Source organism: Hemitrygon akajei, chromosome 1 (assembly GCF_048418815.1).
Source record: "Hemitrygon akajei chromosome 1, sHemAka1.3, whole genome shotgun sequence".
In the NCBI taxonomy this organism is placed as follows: domain Eukaryota; kingdom Metazoa; phylum Chordata; class Chondrichthyes; order Myliobatiformes; family Dasyatidae; genus Hemitrygon; species Hemitrygon akajei.
The window spans coordinates 77,120,050-77,138,592 of record NC_133124.1 but is presented as its reverse complement, the minus strand read 5'-3'; the positions used below and the strand labels follow the sequence as shown (position 1 = coordinate 77,138,592).

The following is an 18,543-nucleotide window of genomic DNA, read 5'->3' as shown; positions in this document are numbered from 1 at the left end:
TCTGACGCTTGCGCAATGCGCTCGGGTCTAATCGGGTCTGACGCTTGCGCATTGCGATCGGGTCTAATCGGGTCTGACGCGCTCGGGTCTTGCTTCGAGTATTTTCCATGTTGATGAGGGTGAGTACAAATGACTGATTTACAATAATTTAATTGTGAAAGTGCGCTTGATTTATCGTACAATTTCATTGGACCTCTGTGAACTACTCATCAATTTTATTGGTCTACTGTTACGAGGCAAAATGTTTACGAGGCGGCATGAAAAAAAAACCATGTATTAGCCGCTCTGGATTATTGGCCGCAGAGTTCAAAGCTGTTCAAAATGTGGGAAAAAAGTAGCGGCTTATAATCCGGAATCTACGGTATATTACCTGGCCTAAAAAATAAATTTACATAACTTTCACAAAAGCTTTCAAGCCAAACTGACAAAAAAAAAAGTTGGTAGGTTTAGCAGAGAATAACATCTCACTGGTGGTGACCTGTGGTGTCCCACAGGGGTCATATTGGGTCCCCTACTTTTCACATTGTATGTTAATGATCTGGATAACATAACTGATGGTTTTGTGTGTGGTCATGCACTTGGGTAGAAATAAATGTGTAGACTATTGTTTATAGTGGAGAGAAAATTCAAAAATCAGAGGTGTTAACAGACTTGGAAGCCTTAGTGCAGGATTCCCTAAAGGTTAGTTTGCAGATTGAGTTGGCAGTAAGGAAGGCATATGCAAAGTTATAATGTTGAGGCTTCATAAGGTATTTGTCAGACCACATCTGGAACAATGAGAACAGTTTTGGCTTCCATACCCAAAGATGTGCTGGCATTGGAGTTTTACGAGAATAATCCCAGGAAAGAAAGGATTAACACATGAGGAGTGCTTAACGACTCTAGGACTGTACTTGCTGGAGTTGACATGAATGAGTGGGAATCTCATTAAAACCTACTGAATATTGAAAGGTCCAGATGAGCAGTGTGTAGACAATGTTCATAACTGAGGCTACGTCCACACTAGATCGGATAATTTTGGAAACGCTGGTTTCACGTAAAAACAATAGGCGTCCACACCAGGCCACCAAGGAGTCTCGAACCAGACAGCACAGCTCAGAATAGAAGGACATCCCTTTAGAACAGAGATGGAGATGGATTTCTTTAGCCAGAGGGTCATCAATCCATGGAATTCAATGGCACAGATGGCTGTGGAGGTCAATTGATGGGGCAAATTTAAAGCACAGTTTAGTAGGTTCTTAATTATTAGGTGTGTCAAAAGTATTGGGGAGAAGACAGGAGAATGGGATTGAGGGGGGAAAATTAAATCAGCCAAGATTGAATGGTGTGGCAGACTCAACAGGAGCAGAAATAGGCCATTTGGCCTGTCTTATGGTCTTACATCTTGACCATAGACCAAGTTGTGCCTTGCGTGGAACTGACAGACAGAACAGGCCACAGTCTCCAATTCTTACTAGGCCATAAATGGAATCATTGAGTTATAGAGTTATACAGCACAGAAGCCACCCCTTTGGACCAACCTGTCCATGCCAACCAAGGTGGCTAACTGAACTAGTCCTACTTACCTACATTTGACCTATTCCTTCAAACATTTATTATCTGTGTATCTTGTTGCCCAATTAGGAAGTACAAGCAAGACCAAAAGGGAGCACAGAAAAAATCCACCAAGAAGGTGCTAGGCTTGAGGGACTTCAGTTACAAGGATAGACTGGTGTTCTTCTCATGAAAGAGGGGACTGGTAGAAAACCAAGCTGTTTTGGTTAGCAGTAGTTTAAAGACTAGGAGATGCGAAATAATATTTTGGGGAAGTAACACTGAGCAGATGCAAAGAAAGATTTTCTGCTTAGAAGTCATCAGCTGAAATTCACAATCTGCATGGGTGGTAAAAGTAGTTAGTACCTTCAGTAACTACTCCGGCATAGGCAGAGCATTTTTCAGGGAAATGGGACTGTGGGACTGCTTTACTTGTAAACTGCATTGCTTTGATGGTTGAAATGGACTTCTATGCCTTAGCATATTTATTATACAGTAGTTTTAGCCAGTTTGGCCAGCGATGCTGCTATTCACTGTCAAATAGGTATGGTGGTGAGGAACATCAACCAACTAACAAGTAAATACATCTTCAGGTAAGCTGAATCAATAATAGTGGGAATAAAAATGGCATTTTTTAAAGTTCACTTTTTTTTTAGAACCATTGTACATCTCTTCAAATATCCATACATGCATTAGAATACAGCACAAGAACAGGCCCTTCCAGCCCAGTGTTATGCCAAACTAATTAAGCTAATATCTAATTGCATTGTCTGTACATGGTCCACATCCCTCCATTCTCAGCACATTCATGTGCCCATCTTAGAACCACTTAAATGTCTCTATCGTATCTGCCCCCTGGCAGTGCATTCCAGGCACCTACCAACAAGTTAAAAAAAAGAACTTGCCTTGGGCATCTCCCTTAACTTTGCCCCATCTTGCCTTAAATGCATGTACTCTGGTACTGGACAGCTCAACCTGGGAATAAGATACCAGCTATCCACTCCATCTATACCTCTCATACTTCCATCAGGTCTCTTCGCAGCCTCTGACACTCAGAAAATAGTGTAGTATGCCTAGCCTCTCCTTGTAGCACATTCCATCTAATCTAGGCAGCATCCTGGTAAACCTCTTTTGCGCTCTCTTCAAAGCCTCTACATCCTTCCTATAATAGGTTTTTTTGTGTAAGCTAGAAAACATGTGCAAATTTCCAGAGGTAAACTAATGTAGTTTACTGATCTCATTAACTCTACCAAAGTTCATTTGACCAACTTCAAATGTAAATTTTGCTTGTGCAAATTGAGTCTCTTGTGATTTGTTAATATATTTTGGTAATATTACTTTATATGTTATATATGAGTTACATGTACTGTGTTGTACACCTTGGCCTGGATGAATGCTACTTCATTTGGCAGTTTATCTGTGTACCATTGAATAATAAACTGAATTTGAACTTGAAGGGTTTGAATGCACAACAAATTGGTTGTGTGACTGTTGTTCCCAGTACCCATTATTCTAAAAAAATGTTACAACCAGAAAGCCAGGGAGATCAAATCAAACAGGTTTAATCACATTCACATTAAAAATATCCCACACAAACAGGCCCTGCTGCTTGCAAAGCCTACCTGGTGTGTGACCTTGACAATTTTACCCTGATCACTCATCGTTCCTTCAGCTGCTTAGCCAAGATAGATCTGTACATTGAGAGTTTTCTCCTCAACCAACAGTGGAATTTCACATTACTGTACACCTCTGATCCTGGACCCTCTGCCCCAACTTTCCAAAAGTTTTGAAGTTTTCATCCAATCCAGGCTTAGACAGAGTGGTCAAAATTCCAACAAAAACATTCCTTTCCTTATTTACAGTATTTTAATGTCTTAATGCCAAGGCACAGGTAGTGAAACTAGTGTTAAAATTTACTTCTTATGTATTGAAGTCCAGTATGCCACACACAAATCTAACAGCGGCTACATTAAACCAGACTATAAAAACTCTTAGGACACAAGGATCTTTTGCTTTTATTTCCCCCCAATAAAATTACCATTTCAATTCACGGTGCAGCTTTTTAAATCAACTTTTAGACTTAATTCACTTGCAAAATTTTATCTCCAATAGTTTTGCCTATTTGTCCAGCAGCATATACTATTGCTTTGTTGGTCTTTGACTACATTTCCATTTTGATAAAAATCTGTTTCTAAGCCCTAATCAGATCTCCATCAAGTAGCCACAGGGATCAATGCAAGTTATCTACCGTAATAATTTTGATTTCAGGATCAAGTAATGATGTATACAAGTTTACTGCTAACAAAACTGGGTGTGCACTGCCAGGAGGATACAGAGAGGCATTAATCATCAGTAAGGGAGCAGTGAGCAGATAAGGGCAAGTAGCTTCAATTTCTTGGATGTCAGTTATCTCTGAGAACATATTGATGCAATTAGCAAGACAGCACTCCAGTAGTTCTACCTCAATAAGGAGTTTGAGGAGATTTGATATATCAAAGACTCTTGCAAATATCTATAGGTATACAGTGAAGTGCATTTGACTGCTTATGTCACAAAAGTGATACGTAGCCTCCAATGCACAGGATTTCAAGATGCTACAGAGGGTCGTAGACTCAGTCAGTTCCATCATAGGCACTATGCTCCCCATCAGGGGATATATGCAAAAGGCAGTACCTAAAGAAAGTATCATACCTCATTAAGGACTCTCACCATCTGGGACATGCTTCCTCCTTTTTACTTTCCTCAGAAAGTATAGGAGCCTTAAGATTCACACTCAGCAATTCAGAAACAGCTTCTTTCCCTCAGCAACCAAATTTCCAAATGGTAATTCCAAATTTCCCTCAGTATTCCTTCCCACCACCACCATTTATTTTTGTAATTTATAGTAATTTTGTCTTTGCAATGGTGCTGCCACAAAACAACAAATTTCATGTTACAAGACAGTGATAACAAACCTTAATCTGATTTGTATATGCTCAAAGTAAACGGCAGATGGGATTAGAATATGGAAATAGGGAGACTGTCACTTTGGTAGAAAAATGAGAAACTGAACAGTATTAGCCATAGTAGTATAGTATGGAAACAAGCCATCCATTCCAACTTATCCACAATGACCAGAAGTAATGCTGTTTGCCTATATCCCGTAAATCTTTTCTATCCATGTACCTGCTGCTGTTCAGTAGACCTGAGGTTACACTGTACATAAACTAATGAAAGCTAGTATGCAGGTCCAGCAAGCAATTTGGAAGGCAAATGCAGGAATGCCAGAAAAACTCAGCCAAACATGCAGCATCCACAGAAAGAGAAACCAGTCAATCTTTCGAGCCATCATTCCTTCCTCAGGAATAGGATGATAGCCTCAAAGCAAGTAGAGATATCTTGCTCAAATTATACAGAGCTTTGGTGGGAGTGCCTTTGGAATGTTGTACATTTGTTTACTCTATCTGAGGGAATCCATATTTGGTGGGGTTGAAATATGGAAAGACCTGTGCTTTCAGAATGAGGTGTGATCTCATTGAAACACAACATTCTACAGGTTTAAAGTGGCCAGTGCTGTGATATTTCTAACAGTGTCTACGATCAGAAGGCAGAATCGCAAAATGCAGACTCAGCCACTCAGGAGAGAGTTAGAAGAAATGCCTTCACCCAGAGGATCACTAATCTTTGGAATTCTCTACCCAAGGTGGTTCAATTGTTCAGTTTATTCTATCAGAGATTGATAGATTTTCCGATATTAAGGAGCTGAAGATATGTAGATTAGAGGAAGAAGATGGCTCTGAGGTAAAATAAATGGCTGAGAAGACTCAAAAAGACAAATAATCTACTCCATTTTCTATTTCTTATGTTTTCCTTGCAAAGGAAAACTCGGTCAAATAAATGATGGGCTCATTCAGAGAATATAGGTATTGGTAACTGCACTAGACTAGAGATTAGTTGTCTACTTCAGAGGCAGTTAAAAGGCAGACTGGGCAATTAATCTGTGGTCACACAAGTCAGACCACATGGCAGATATCTTTCCCTGGAGGATATTAGTGAACTGATTTAGTTCTTAATGATGATAATAGTGATTTATAGGGCACTAATGCCGATACCTTTTAATTTCAGATTACTTTACTGAATTTAAGTCTCCAACTACTGTGGAGGAATAAGCACACATCTCTCGATTATTAATCCAGACCTCTGGATTACTACTACAGTACCATATCCACAGTAATAACAAACTCATACAATGAACAATTGAAAAGCATTTGTTCAAAAGCATTGTGTTTATGCAACCCTGACCCATGATCTTAATCTGCAATAATACACCTATGGGATACTAAAGAGGATCAACTCATTAGCACAGTTTAAAAAAAAGACTGCAGCATTTAATGAATGAATGATACAATAATTTAACACTGATGTCACAAAGAATCTACAATAACCATGGGATTTGATTGTAGCAGAAAGGTCATTCTCAATCTTGAAGGACTATTCAAAAACTAAACTGATTTTACTGCACTGTTGCTCGAATTTGTTCTCTCATTCTTACGGCACAGAAGATACATGTGAACCCACTGTGTCTGTGCCAACTCCCTAAAAGAGCTATCAAATGTGTTTTACTATCATGCTCTTTCCTCATAACACAGCATCTTTTTCAAGTACTAATCAAACTTAATTCTCTTTACTGAATCTGCTAATTATAGATGATCTATCTAATCTATAATTGGAAATGCTCTGCATATGAAAAGATTTCATACAATTTAAGGTTGTACATAGGGCCCATATGTCCAAGGATAAATTAGCTCATTTTTATTCTTATATAAACCCTATTTGTGACAGATGTCAATTAGGAATCGCGTCTTTAACTCATATGTTTTGGTCATGTCCGCTTTTGAAAAAATATTGGAAAGATATTTTTGATATTATCTCTGCGGTATTGAACATCGATTTACAACCCCATCCTATTACCGCAATTTTTGGTTTACCGATGATGGACTCACTCCATTTATCTCCTTCCGCCTGTCGAGTGATTGCTTTTCTCACTTTGATGGCTAGAAGATCTATTTTGTTGAATTGGAAGGAAATTAATCCTCCCACGGTATTTCATTGGCTTTCTCAAACTATGTTATGTCTAAATTTAGAAAAAATTAGAAGTGCTGTATTTGATACTTCTATTAAATTTGAAAAGATATGGAGACCATTTATTCAATATTTTCATATGATGTAATATGGCCCTGTGCCAAGCTTATTGGTTTTTTCAGCTTTAATTGTATGTATGTTGAGAGGATCGGAGTTGACAACATTGATGTTTATGTATTCTTGTGAGATACTATAAACAGCCCTTTTTTTCTCTCTCTTTTTCTTTAGTTTTTTTTCTTTTTTGCTTTCTTTAGATATTAGATTAGTAGGTTAGTAACTTCGCATATATATTTTTTTCTTTTTCTTTTTTTTATATTATATATTATGAAATATCTAGATTTACCTTGTTCATATATATACTATATGGTTCATGTTTTGGGAAAACTTATTTATACTGTATTCACTGCTTATGTATTCCTTCATGTGTAATGGGAATTTGTATGTTTGTAATCCCTTTATTAATATATTAACTGTATTTTGTTCATAATATTTTAATACTAATAAAAAGATTGAAAAAGAAAAAGATGCCAGAAATTAGAAATGTGGGAGGACACAACTTATCAATGACAGTATACGAATAAGCTTTGCATTATCAATTACTAAAGCAAATTAAATTTTGCCAACTTTAAATCATTGTGTTCAACTGACTTTTACAAGAATGGACGAAAGTATAACTTTACTGTCTGCTCAGTTTAAATAAATTGGCTTGATGATTCGATTTACTCATGAATTTCAATTACTAAAACTCAATTCACTGCAGAATTAACATATGTATACACAAATCCTGCCAAGACCATTTGGTTGGCAATGTTTAATCATAAATGTGCAAATACAAGATTTTTAAATATCATTTAGTTGACTTTCTGTGCTTGCATTGGAGGCATTGACTAACACATCAGGTGAAGAAACTTGGTCAAATGGACCAGAACATGCAAATGTAATACTCTCCATTTTAAAAGTCACCCATCTGCCCTTATTTTTAGATTTCAATTATCAATTTCTGTGTCCTTATTTAGAATAGAAACTTTCACTCCGTAACTAAGCCATTTCCAATATGCAAGGCATTAACAGTTTTTCTTAGGGCTGGGAAATGGTAGCACTGGGTTCTACAATCACCAATCTCTGCAAGTTCATCACAAGACATCAGAAGCTAAAAAGGCATTCTTTAATTGGGGGGGGGGGGGGAAGAAGGCAGACAGGGGGCAGTTAATCTTCAACATTAAACTAAGAATTTGCAGGCGAATCAGAATAAATTTGACTGAAGAGGCTGGGATGCTTGTTCCTAGAGTACAGCAAGCAAGCTGAGGGGTGACCTTAATGAGATTTAGAAAATGATGAGGGCATAAAAGGGCAGAAAGTCTAAACCTAGGGCACAGAAGAGGAAACATTTAAATAGGACCAGAGGGGAACCTTTTCCACAGGGTGGTGGCTATGTGGCACAAACTGCCAAAGGAAGTGGTAGATGTTTAAAACATAATGTTTAACAGACACTAAACATTGATATGGGTCAAAAGCAGACAAATGGGAATAGTTCAAGCAGACATCCTGCTAGATATAGATGAGTTGGGCCAAAGGGTCCATTTCCCTGCTGTATGATTAAGATAAAATGAAAGTTCAATAGAGATTTCAGAATAAGCTTTATTTGGAGAATGGCTAAAATATGGCACTTGTTAATGCATATAAGAATTTAAATGAATAGCAACAAAAGAAATGAAGGAGCTAGATAAGCTTGTGGGGAAAGGTTAAGTGGGACAAGATAGTTATGTGAAGCCTAAACCCCAATATTGAACAGTTATGCCAAATAAATTTCTTGTATGTTCCAAGCTCTCAAAGACTCAGCTGCCAATACAGGAATACTTCTGACAGTTTATAACCGGGACATCTATCCAAATACTGGAATACAGTTGTTTAATTTGACTTGTACACATTAATTTTAAGGTAACTTACTCTGGAGAATGACTAATTAAAAAATGTAAAAACTGAATTCGAAACAAAATTTTCTACTGTTATGACCCATAATTATTATTGGTACAGAAATAATTATGAAATACATACAGTCTCATCACAAAAAAGAGAAAATCTTCAGATGCTGGAAATCAAAGCAACACACACAAAAAGGATCTCCCAGCGTCCACCCATTTTAATACCACATTCCATTCCCATTCCGATATCTCTATTCATGGCCTCCTCCGCTGTTGTGATGAGGCCATAGTTCGATTGGAGGAACAAACCTTACATTCCATCTGTGTAGCCTCCAAACTGATGGTATGAACATTGATTTCTCGAACTTTTGGTAATGCCCCCCCCCACCTCTCCTTCACCATTCCCCATCCCCTTTTCCCTCTCTCACCTTATTCTTGCCCACCCATCGTCTTCCTCTGGTGCTCCTTCCCCCTTTTCTTTCTTCCATGGCCTTCTGTCCTCCTCTATCAGACTCCTCCTTCTCCAGCCCTGTATCTCTCACTAATCAACTTCCCAGCACTTTACTTCATCCATCCCCCTTCAGGTTTCACCTGTCACCTGGTGTTTCTCTCTTCCCTCCCCCCACCTTTAAAATCTTCTCCTCAGCTTTTTATCTCCAGTCCTGCCAAGGGGTCTCGGCCCAAAACATCAATTGTACTCTTTTCCATAGACGCTGTCTACCCTGCTGAGTTTCTCCAACATTTTGCGTGTTACATACTGTCTTAAATGCTGTCTTAAGGCAAGTAAACCGTGACAGGAATTATCAATTGAAAGGATGACTTCAATTGGTCAAATGGCCAATGTTTATTCTGATATGTCACTTTCAGGGAAAGCTGGGGATGCAAGCCTTTCTCCTGTATACCGGTAATATACTGCAAGAAACCCTGATTAAGATTACAACTGGAATTGGTGATGAATATCATATACTTTTTCCACTAAAATATTCCTCATAAACTTTGCGACAGTGGGCTGAAAACTGTAGTTAATCAACAGCAATTAGGAAAACTACAAAACAAAATCCAGTATTGTCAGTGAAAATGTTTCCAAACAGCATTTCTCCAACTCCCTCAGAAAGCAATTTTATTACAGTAACCCTTTTGTTCAGACTGGTCAGGATGGAGGAAAGCAACAAGTCTGCTGAGACAAGGTTGAAAGTTAGAACTGGCTACCAACACAACAGCATGCAATGCAAGACATCCGATACAGGGGACATACAGGGGCCCCATGTGCCAAAAAATAATTTGGAAATTACACAATTTTCCCCATAGAAAACAACAGAAAATACTAACAGCAGATTTAGGATTAAATCAACAGTTTGTTTTCAACTAATTTGATTCATACGGAAAAACTAAGCAATGTATATGGTTTTACACAGACTAGGATAGGATTATTTAATACATGTGAAAATCTAACTTTAAAAAAGTTGATTTTTTTGTTTTAAAAGCAGTTATGTCACTTTAAAAATAATGGTGACCACTCTGCAGTAAATTATGGAGACAAAACACACAAATTTCTGTTTAAAGCAACTTTTTTCCCCTCAACACACACAAAATGCTGGAGGAACTCAGCAGGGTCTCAGCCTGAAATGTCAGCTATACCCTTTTCCATAGATGCTGCCTGCCCTGCTGAGTTCCTCTAGCATTTTACATGTGTTGCTTGGATTTTCAGCATCTGCAGATTTTCTCTTGTTTTCTCCCTCAACAGTACGCTTCATCTCTGCCTACTAGGATACCAGGCATTTCCAAAAGAAGTCCTGAAATAAAACTATAATGGAATTGCTCAGTACTTCTTGAAGTGTCGTCTGTAACTACCGGTAATTACCAGTCTCTAAGCATTTTTGGTCAGGGTTAACAGCAAACCACAAGTGTAGTATTTTGTCACAAGTACACCAACACTTAACATTTGAAGCACACTTTTAAAAAAAACACAGAAGCATGTTCTCAGACCATTATTTTGCCTGCACCACAAATTCTATCTATTTTTTCAAACAATTTCCTTGGCTCCTGTCACTTGATTTTAGTTAGGGATTAGAAAATTTGGTATTAGGTTCGTGGAGTATTTAAGTCTATATTGGCAGTCACCAGAGCAGACCAGCTCCACCTTAGCAGCACTGCACTGACTCATCTCATTTTCACGGAATCATTAACATCCAGTGCTCTTCTCTGGTGTACACCAACTGCTATTTATGTTCTACCTGAACTACAATTGCTCCCCAATGTGCTACAATAAAGCTATTAATCCCAAATCCCTAGATGATCTCTCTCTGCCATTTCAGTGCCTTCAAACCTCCAACACTCCTATTGCTTCTTGCATTTCATCTATTCTTCCAATGTTGAGTCTACCATTGAGATACAAGCATTAGTGGATGCTGGAATCTGGAGCAACAAAATCTGCTGGAGGAACTCAGTGGGTCAAGCGGCATCTGTAGGGGTTGGGAAAAATAAAAGGTCCTGGTGCAGGGTTGCATCTAAAACTTTGACAATTACTTTCCTCCCACAGTTGCTGTTTGACCTGTTGAGCTCTCCATCAGATTGCTTGTTAAGTCTACTATTGTCTTGATTTTTCCTCCAAAATATTTCTACATTTGTCTTTTTAAATGAGGTGTGACTTCTAAAAGCATCATGTCTATTGTTCCCATCACTGACAATCCACATGGTCTGTACATACCGGAGATGTGGTGGTAGGAAGCACAACAGCACCTCTTTCACCTCAAGACGGTGGAGGAAGTTTGGTATGGGCCCCCAATTCCTAAGAACTTTCTACAGGGGCACAACTGACAGCATCCTGACTGGCTGCATCACTGCCTAGTATGGGAACTGTACTCCCCTCAATCGCAAGGCCTCTGCAGAGAGTGGTGCGGATAGCCCAGTGCATTTGTTGATGTGAATTATTCAGGACATTTACAAAGACAGATGTGTAAAAAGGGCCTGAAGGATCATTGGGGACCCGAGTCACTCCAACCACAAACTGATCCAGCTGCTACTATCCAGGAAATGGTACTGCAGCATAAAAGCCAGGACCTACAGGCTCCAGGAGAGCTTCTTCCAACATGCCATCAGACTGATTAATTCACGTTGTATTTCTATGTCATATTGACTGTCCTGTGGTACATACTATTACAAATGATTAAAAATTGCACATTGTACATTTAGACAGACTTAACACGAAGATTTTTACTCCTCATGTATGTGAAGGATGAAGTAATAAAGTCAATTCAATTCACTTTTCAATGTAGGTTCATACCTACATATCCATTCTGAGCAGCATTTCACAACAAGGACACCAAATGGCCTAATGGCCTAATTTTGATCCTTGGTGATGCACTATCAATTACTCCAAAAGACTGGAAGTACAGTAAGTACCGAAAGGCTTTTATTAACAGTAAAATGGATCCATGTCCATGCTGTATGTCTGTCCTGGACTGTGGGAGGAGCAGTGACACAATCGCCTCTATTCAGGGGTCTGTGGGAGGAGCCACAGGAGCAGTCAGCAGAGGGGAGTGCCCAGGCATGTCCAGACAGATAACCCAGTTACAACCTATATACGTGTTAAGTATATAAGTAAACTTTCGTGTTAAATCCTGACGAAGGGTCTCGGCCCGAAACGTCGACAGTGCTTCTCCCTATAGATGCTGCCTGGCCTGCTGTGTTCCACCAGCATTTTGTGTGTGTTGTTGTTTGAATTTCCAGCATCTGCAGATTTCCTCATGTTTACAACCTATATACATGGTTTACCACACTTGGTATTATGGTGTCATATAGATATACAATAGGTGCATTGCTGTGGTTGTGAAAACCATTAGCATCTCAACACTTGCTGCTAACCAGATAAACTTTCAAGCAGAATTCATATAGCATTAGATGAGTGCCACAGTTGAAACTTCAGCCAGTAAATGAAAATTCTAAAAATTGCAGATTTTGGATTTCCAGCATAGGAACAGAAAATGGTGAAAATACACAGCAAGTCATGCCACTTGTCTGGGCAGAGAAAGAAATTAATGTCTCAGGTCAGAAACCCTTTGCCAGAATTGGGTCTGATTCTGACAAAATATGTTCAACCTGAAACATTTGATTACTTTAAAAAATTACTATACAGTCCCTTAATGTATAATTATACATTTCCATAAAAACATTAAGGGAAAAAGAGCAACTAGAGACAAAATAGAGCCCTTAAAGATCAAAGGGAACATCTGTGTGGAGCTTAAAGAGTTGGGCAAGGTCATTAGTGAATATTTTACTTGTTTTTAACCGAGAAACCTTTAGCACTAGGAAAAGTAATGGAGGGGCCTTTGGTACAGACTGGATTACAGGTGGTGTTGCATGTCTAAAAGTTAAGAAGGTAGACAAATTTCCAAAGCCTAAGCTGGTTTATCCAAGAACACAGTGGAAGGCTTGAGAAGAAATTGCAGGAGACCTGGCTGAGATAGTTGCATCGCTAGCCAGGGGTGAGATGCTGGTAGACTGGTGGGTACGATAGGCCTTTATTTCAGAAGAGTAGCAAAATAAAGGGGAGGCCAGCAAGTCAAAGTTCTGTGTTAAGTAAGTTACTGGATGGTATTCTAAGGGATAGGATATACATACATCTGGACACAGACAAAAGTTGTCAGCATAGTTTTGTTCATGGGAAATTATTTCTTATGAGCCTGAGGCTTTTTTTTGTGATACCTTACGAAATAGGAACAGAATTAGGCCCATCGAGTCTTCTCCACCATTCAATCATGGCTGGTTTAATTTCCCTCTCAAACCTATTCTGCTTTCTGTCCATAACCTTTGACACCCTTTACTAATCAAAAACCAATCAGCCCCTGCTTTTAATATACCCAATGACTTCACCTCCACATCTGTCTGTGGCAATGAACTCTATAGATTCACCACCAAAGAAAGTTCTCCTCAATTCTGTTCTAAAGGAACATCCTTATATTCCGAACCTATGCTCTGTGGTCCTAGAGTCTCCTTTTATTGGAAATATCCTCTTCACATCCACTCTATCTAGGGCTTTCAATATTCAGTAGATTTCAATGCAACCCAACTTCAAACTTCAGTGAGTACAAGCCAGGAGCTATCAAACGGTCCTCATATGTTAACCCTTTCATTCCCAGGATCATTCTGTGACGCTTCTGGGACAATGTTCCATGGACAGGTGAGACAAAATTTGAACTTTTTGGTAGAAATGCATACCACTATGCTTGGAGGAGCCCAACTGAGATGCTGTGGCATGCACACCAACATCAAAACTCAACCCAACTGAGAAGCATGATGGAAGGAGTATCATTGTTTGGGACAGCTTTGCTGCCTCATGGCTTGGACAGCTTGCAATCATTGAGGGAACAATTAATTCAAAATTGTATCAAGACATCTTACAGGAGAATGTCAGGGTAGTAGCCCGTCACCTGAAGCTTAGTAGAAATTGGATGATGCAACAAGACAATAATCCGAAACGAGAGCAAGTCAAAAACAGAATGGTTTAAGAAGAAGAAAATTTTTGTCTTGAAATGACCAAGTCAGAGTCCAGTCTTAACCCAATTGAGATGCTGTGGCATGACCTGAAGAGGGCTGTTCATACAAGGTATCCCAGAAATATTGATGAACTGAAACAGGTTGTATGGAGGAATGGTCTAAAATCCCTCCTCGCCTTTGTACAAGTCTGATCAGCAGCTACAGGAAATGTTTGATGGAGGTTATTGCCGCTAAAAGAGGATCTACCAGTTATTACATACAAGGGTTCACATACTTTTTCCAGCCTGGAGTGCAAATAATTAAACAATGTGTTCAATAGAGACAGGAAAAGTACAATTTTAAGTGTGTTATTAGTTTAGTCAGATTGCACTTGTCTATCATTGTGACTTAGATAAAGATCAGACCACATTGTATAATTAATGCAGAAAACCAGGTTTCACTAACTTTTTCTTGTAACTATAGTTCCCTCAATGTGAAGGCATAGTTAGACTGTGACTGTCATGCTAGCCTTCATGAGTCAGGTTACAGAGCATAATAGTTTGAGGTCAATGTGAAGTTGTACAAGACACTGGTAGGGCCACATTTGGAGTAATGTGTTCAGTTTTGTTTGCCCTGCTATAGGAAATATATTATTAAACTGGAAAGAGTACAAAAAAGGTTTACAAGGATAATACTAGGACTTGAGGGACTGAATTATAGGGAGAATTTAGTACTTCATTCCTTAGCGCACAAGAGACTGCTGATTTTACAGGTGTATAACATGAGATGCATTCATATGATCAATTTACACTGTCTTTTGTCTCCTACCCAAGAGACTGAGTATCAAAAACTTGAGGATATAGGTTTAAAGACCATAAGACACAAGAACAGGACTAGGCTGTTTAGCCCAGAGTCTGTTCTGACATTCCATCGTGGCTGATCCTGGATCCCACTCAACCCCATACATCTACCTTCCCGTAAATATCCTTGTATGTCCTGACCGATCATGAAACAATCAACTTCGGCCTTAAATATACCCACCGACTTGGCCTCCACCACAGTATGTGGCAGAGCATTCCACAGACTCACCACTCTCTGGCTAAAAAAATTCCTTGTTGACTCTGTTCTAAAGGGTTGCCCCTCAATTTTGAGGGTGTGCCTCAAAATTCACTGTTATTTGTCTCCCACCCGAGAGACCGAGTATCAAAAACTTGAAGGCCGCTCTTTTATTACATCTATGGAACCTAGGCGGAATCAGCCGCCAGAGAAACTGGCTGAAGCATGTACAGTGTAATAACTTAAAAGACAGTTTAACAGGTAGATGGATTGGAATGGTTTAGAAAGCTAAGGGCTAAAAACTGGCAAGTGGGACTAACTTGGACAGAGTATCTAGGTCAGCATGGACCATTTGGACCGAAGTGCCTGTTTCCAGGCTCTATGCCATTAAGCTGGAAGGAATGCAGAGAGTCATAAAGATGTTGCCCAGACTTGAGGGACTGAATTATGGACAGAGGTTAACCAGATCGGGACACTGCATTGGAGTGTAGAAGGAGAGGTGATCTTAACAGAAATGTATAAAACCATGATGGGCAAAGACAGGCTGAAAGAACAATCTTTTTTCTAGGGTTAGGGAATTAAGAACTAGAGAACATAGGTTAAGGTGAGAGGGGAGAAGGCAGCAAGGTGGCTAGCCTAATACTTTGCAGCATCAGCAATCAGGGTTCAATTCCTGCCACTGTCTATAAGGAGTTTGTATGTTCTCCCTGTGACAGCAAGGGCTTCCTTTAAGTACTCCAGTTTCCTCCCACATTCCAAAGACTTACAGGTTAGTAGGCTGCCCCAGCACATCATCGGACTGTGTTGATCACTGACATAAATAACACATTTCATCATTGTATGTTTCGAAGTAGATGTGACAATCCAAGGATGGTCAGTGTATAAAAGGAGCTGGCAGAGGAAGTGGTTGAGGCAAGTACAACAACGATATTTAAAAGGCACTTGGATAGGTTCATGGATAGGGAAGGTTAGAGGGACATCGGCCAAACACAAGCAAATGGGGCTAGGTTCGACTGGAATATTGATAGGCATGGGCCAATTGAACCCAAGGACCTGTTCCTATGCTCTATTAGGCTACATAAAACATTAACTTGTTCTTCAAGCAGACGTTGGCTGATCTGAATAATTTTCCAATGATCACTTTCAGATCATTTCAGATTTCCAGCAGCAATGGTATTAAATATTTCTTAAAGCAGAAAACAGACTGAGAAATTCCCTACATTAGCGTGCAAACCGATGGCATTTTGGCGGAGTCCTGTACCTAGACACAGTAGCAAATAAAAGGCAAAAATTAATGTGACGCTTTCATTCTTATTCAGCGAAACATCTGTTCATTCACAGGGAGCAACTAGGTAACGTATCTAAAAATAAATTTGCCTCTAAGTACGAGATTACACACAAAAAGACGCAACAATCATGCGTTGGCAAATTGAGCCCGGCCACGATCTTCTTGCGCGCTGTTACTGCGAGAACTGCCACATCACACAACTAGTGTCTGGCACCGGCCCAACTACAGAAAATGCACTCATGGCCTGACCCATCCCATCCCAGGCAGATGCAGTGAAAGGCCACTGCAAATTCCACTCTCCCGAACTCCAACAGTGCACAGACGAAACCTTTCAGGTTTCAAAGAGGGATTAGGGGAATAGGAAAATATGTCCCTGCCTCCAATCCAACAAAAAATAAACTCGGCCATAAAACGGTGTTGCAGCAAAGTGTTAAATATTAGAAACGCAGCATTTCAAGCCGGGATTATTAATGACACAGGGCCAGAACATATTAAATGCAGGGAGTTGGTGGTGGTTACAAGGAAGTTGCTCAGTTTTAAGGAATTATTATAGCCACATGATGATTATTAGTTGCTCAGCCTACATGGATTACAGGGTATGGAGGCTAACAGGGTAATTACACATTAGGAGGGGCTCAGGACTGTCATGGAACAAGCTAAACAAGAGCTACGGGTAACCACGGAGGTTATTAATAAGGGTTTTTATTTTAGAATTTATATTGGGTAAAGGCGTACCGACAGCAGGTTTATTAATTATTTGGTAACGTGGTTTAGGGGATCATTCAGTTGAAGAGGCTCAGATTTAAACATATTGAGTGTAGTAAAAGGCTCAAGACGGATAGAAGAATTCTGATACCTTGAGTGACTGGTTGGGTTTAAGGGCGTATTAGCAGGGAGTTCCTAAAGGGAGTTGTTTTCCAGACGGTATAAATCAGGGAATATTCGTTTTAATAGGGCTATATTTGGCATAAGAAATTCAAATACAAGGGCTGAGTATGAAAATTTGGAGGTCTAGGAATGAATAAAGACACGGATCGCTCCATTCAGAGAGGTCGTTAGGCTGACTAATCACTTTTGTAAAGGCCAAAGTGGTCTAGCACTAGGATAGTTAATTCATTTGAGGGTTTCAACCATTTTAAAGACGTTCAGGGTGGCGAATAAAAGAGGATGGCTACACATTCAAGAGGGGAAATAATATGGGGGCGTTGAATATTTTAAATGGTTGGGAGATTTATAAAGGTGTTAGTTACCTATTCGATTAACAAGGGCAATTGAGCATGTAAAAGAGCCGGAAGAAATATAAAAGGGTGGGTTACCCATACGGAGGGGGGGGGGGGGGATAAATAACGGAAGGGTGACCATTTTAGAGAGTTGGGAAAATTATAAACGAGTTGATTACCTTTTCAATGAGGATTAATGCGTTATATGGCCATTTAAAGGGGCTGGAATATTTATGATGGGGTTGGTTACCCCTTCATGGGGAGATGCTGCAGTTTCTCTCCTACCTTTGGCTTCTCCTTCTTGCGGCTCCTCTTCCTCTGCTCCTCGGCTCGCTGCAGTTGCACCTCTGCCGGCGTCCTATCCCTGTTCCTGGCGCCGCTACCACTCCTCCGACCACCGGCGCCCGCAAGCGGGGCTCCGCTGCCGGACCGCTTGCCAAAGCCCAGACATCGACCAAGGCGACAGGCGGCTGTCCATAGCCCGGCGAGCAGCAGCAACAGGCCACCCGCCGCCGCCGCCAGTAGCAACAGCCAGCTGGCTGAGCCGGGGGACTGGCGCCTGAGCCACGGCTCCAGGCCCAAATCGATGCCCAGGCCGGTGCGGAGAAGGCCCAGGCCGGCCCATACTCCTTCCTCCAGCCGCCCCAGCAGGAGTTCGGCCTTGTCGGCCAGTACGTCGTGCCAATTCGCTGCCATCTCCACCTCCCTCGACCCGCGCTAAACCGCCGGCCACATGGCCCGGGGGGCCAGGCTCGTCCCACTCCGAGCCTAAAACACTGCCAACGCCGCCTCCCGCATCCAGTAACCAGGCCGCTAACTCGGCGGCTTCCACACCCGTCACTCGACAGCCAGCCCTCCCGCTCCTGCGAGGTAACCCTCCGACCGCGGCGGCGCACACACCTGCCTCAGTCCGTTATATAACTGGTGT

General features: G+C 40.5%; 1 protein-coding gene across 1 annotated transcript in view; it reads right to left on the bottom strand.

Annotated features, from left to right (window-relative positions):
- mtdha (metadherin a) overlaps nucleotides 1-18,511 on the bottom strand; it is a 94,418-nt gene extending 75,907 nt beyond the window's left edge. The window contains exon 1 of the mRNA XM_073046185.1: nucleotides 17,901-18,511. Coding sequence (XP_072902286.1) covers nucleotides 17,901-18,311 — 411 coding nt within the window. The 5' untranslated portion in view covers nucleotides 18,312-18,511. The remainder of the gene's footprint in view (nucleotides 1-17,900) is intronic.
- Between the last annotated feature and the right edge of the window lie 32 nt (nucleotides 18,512-18,543).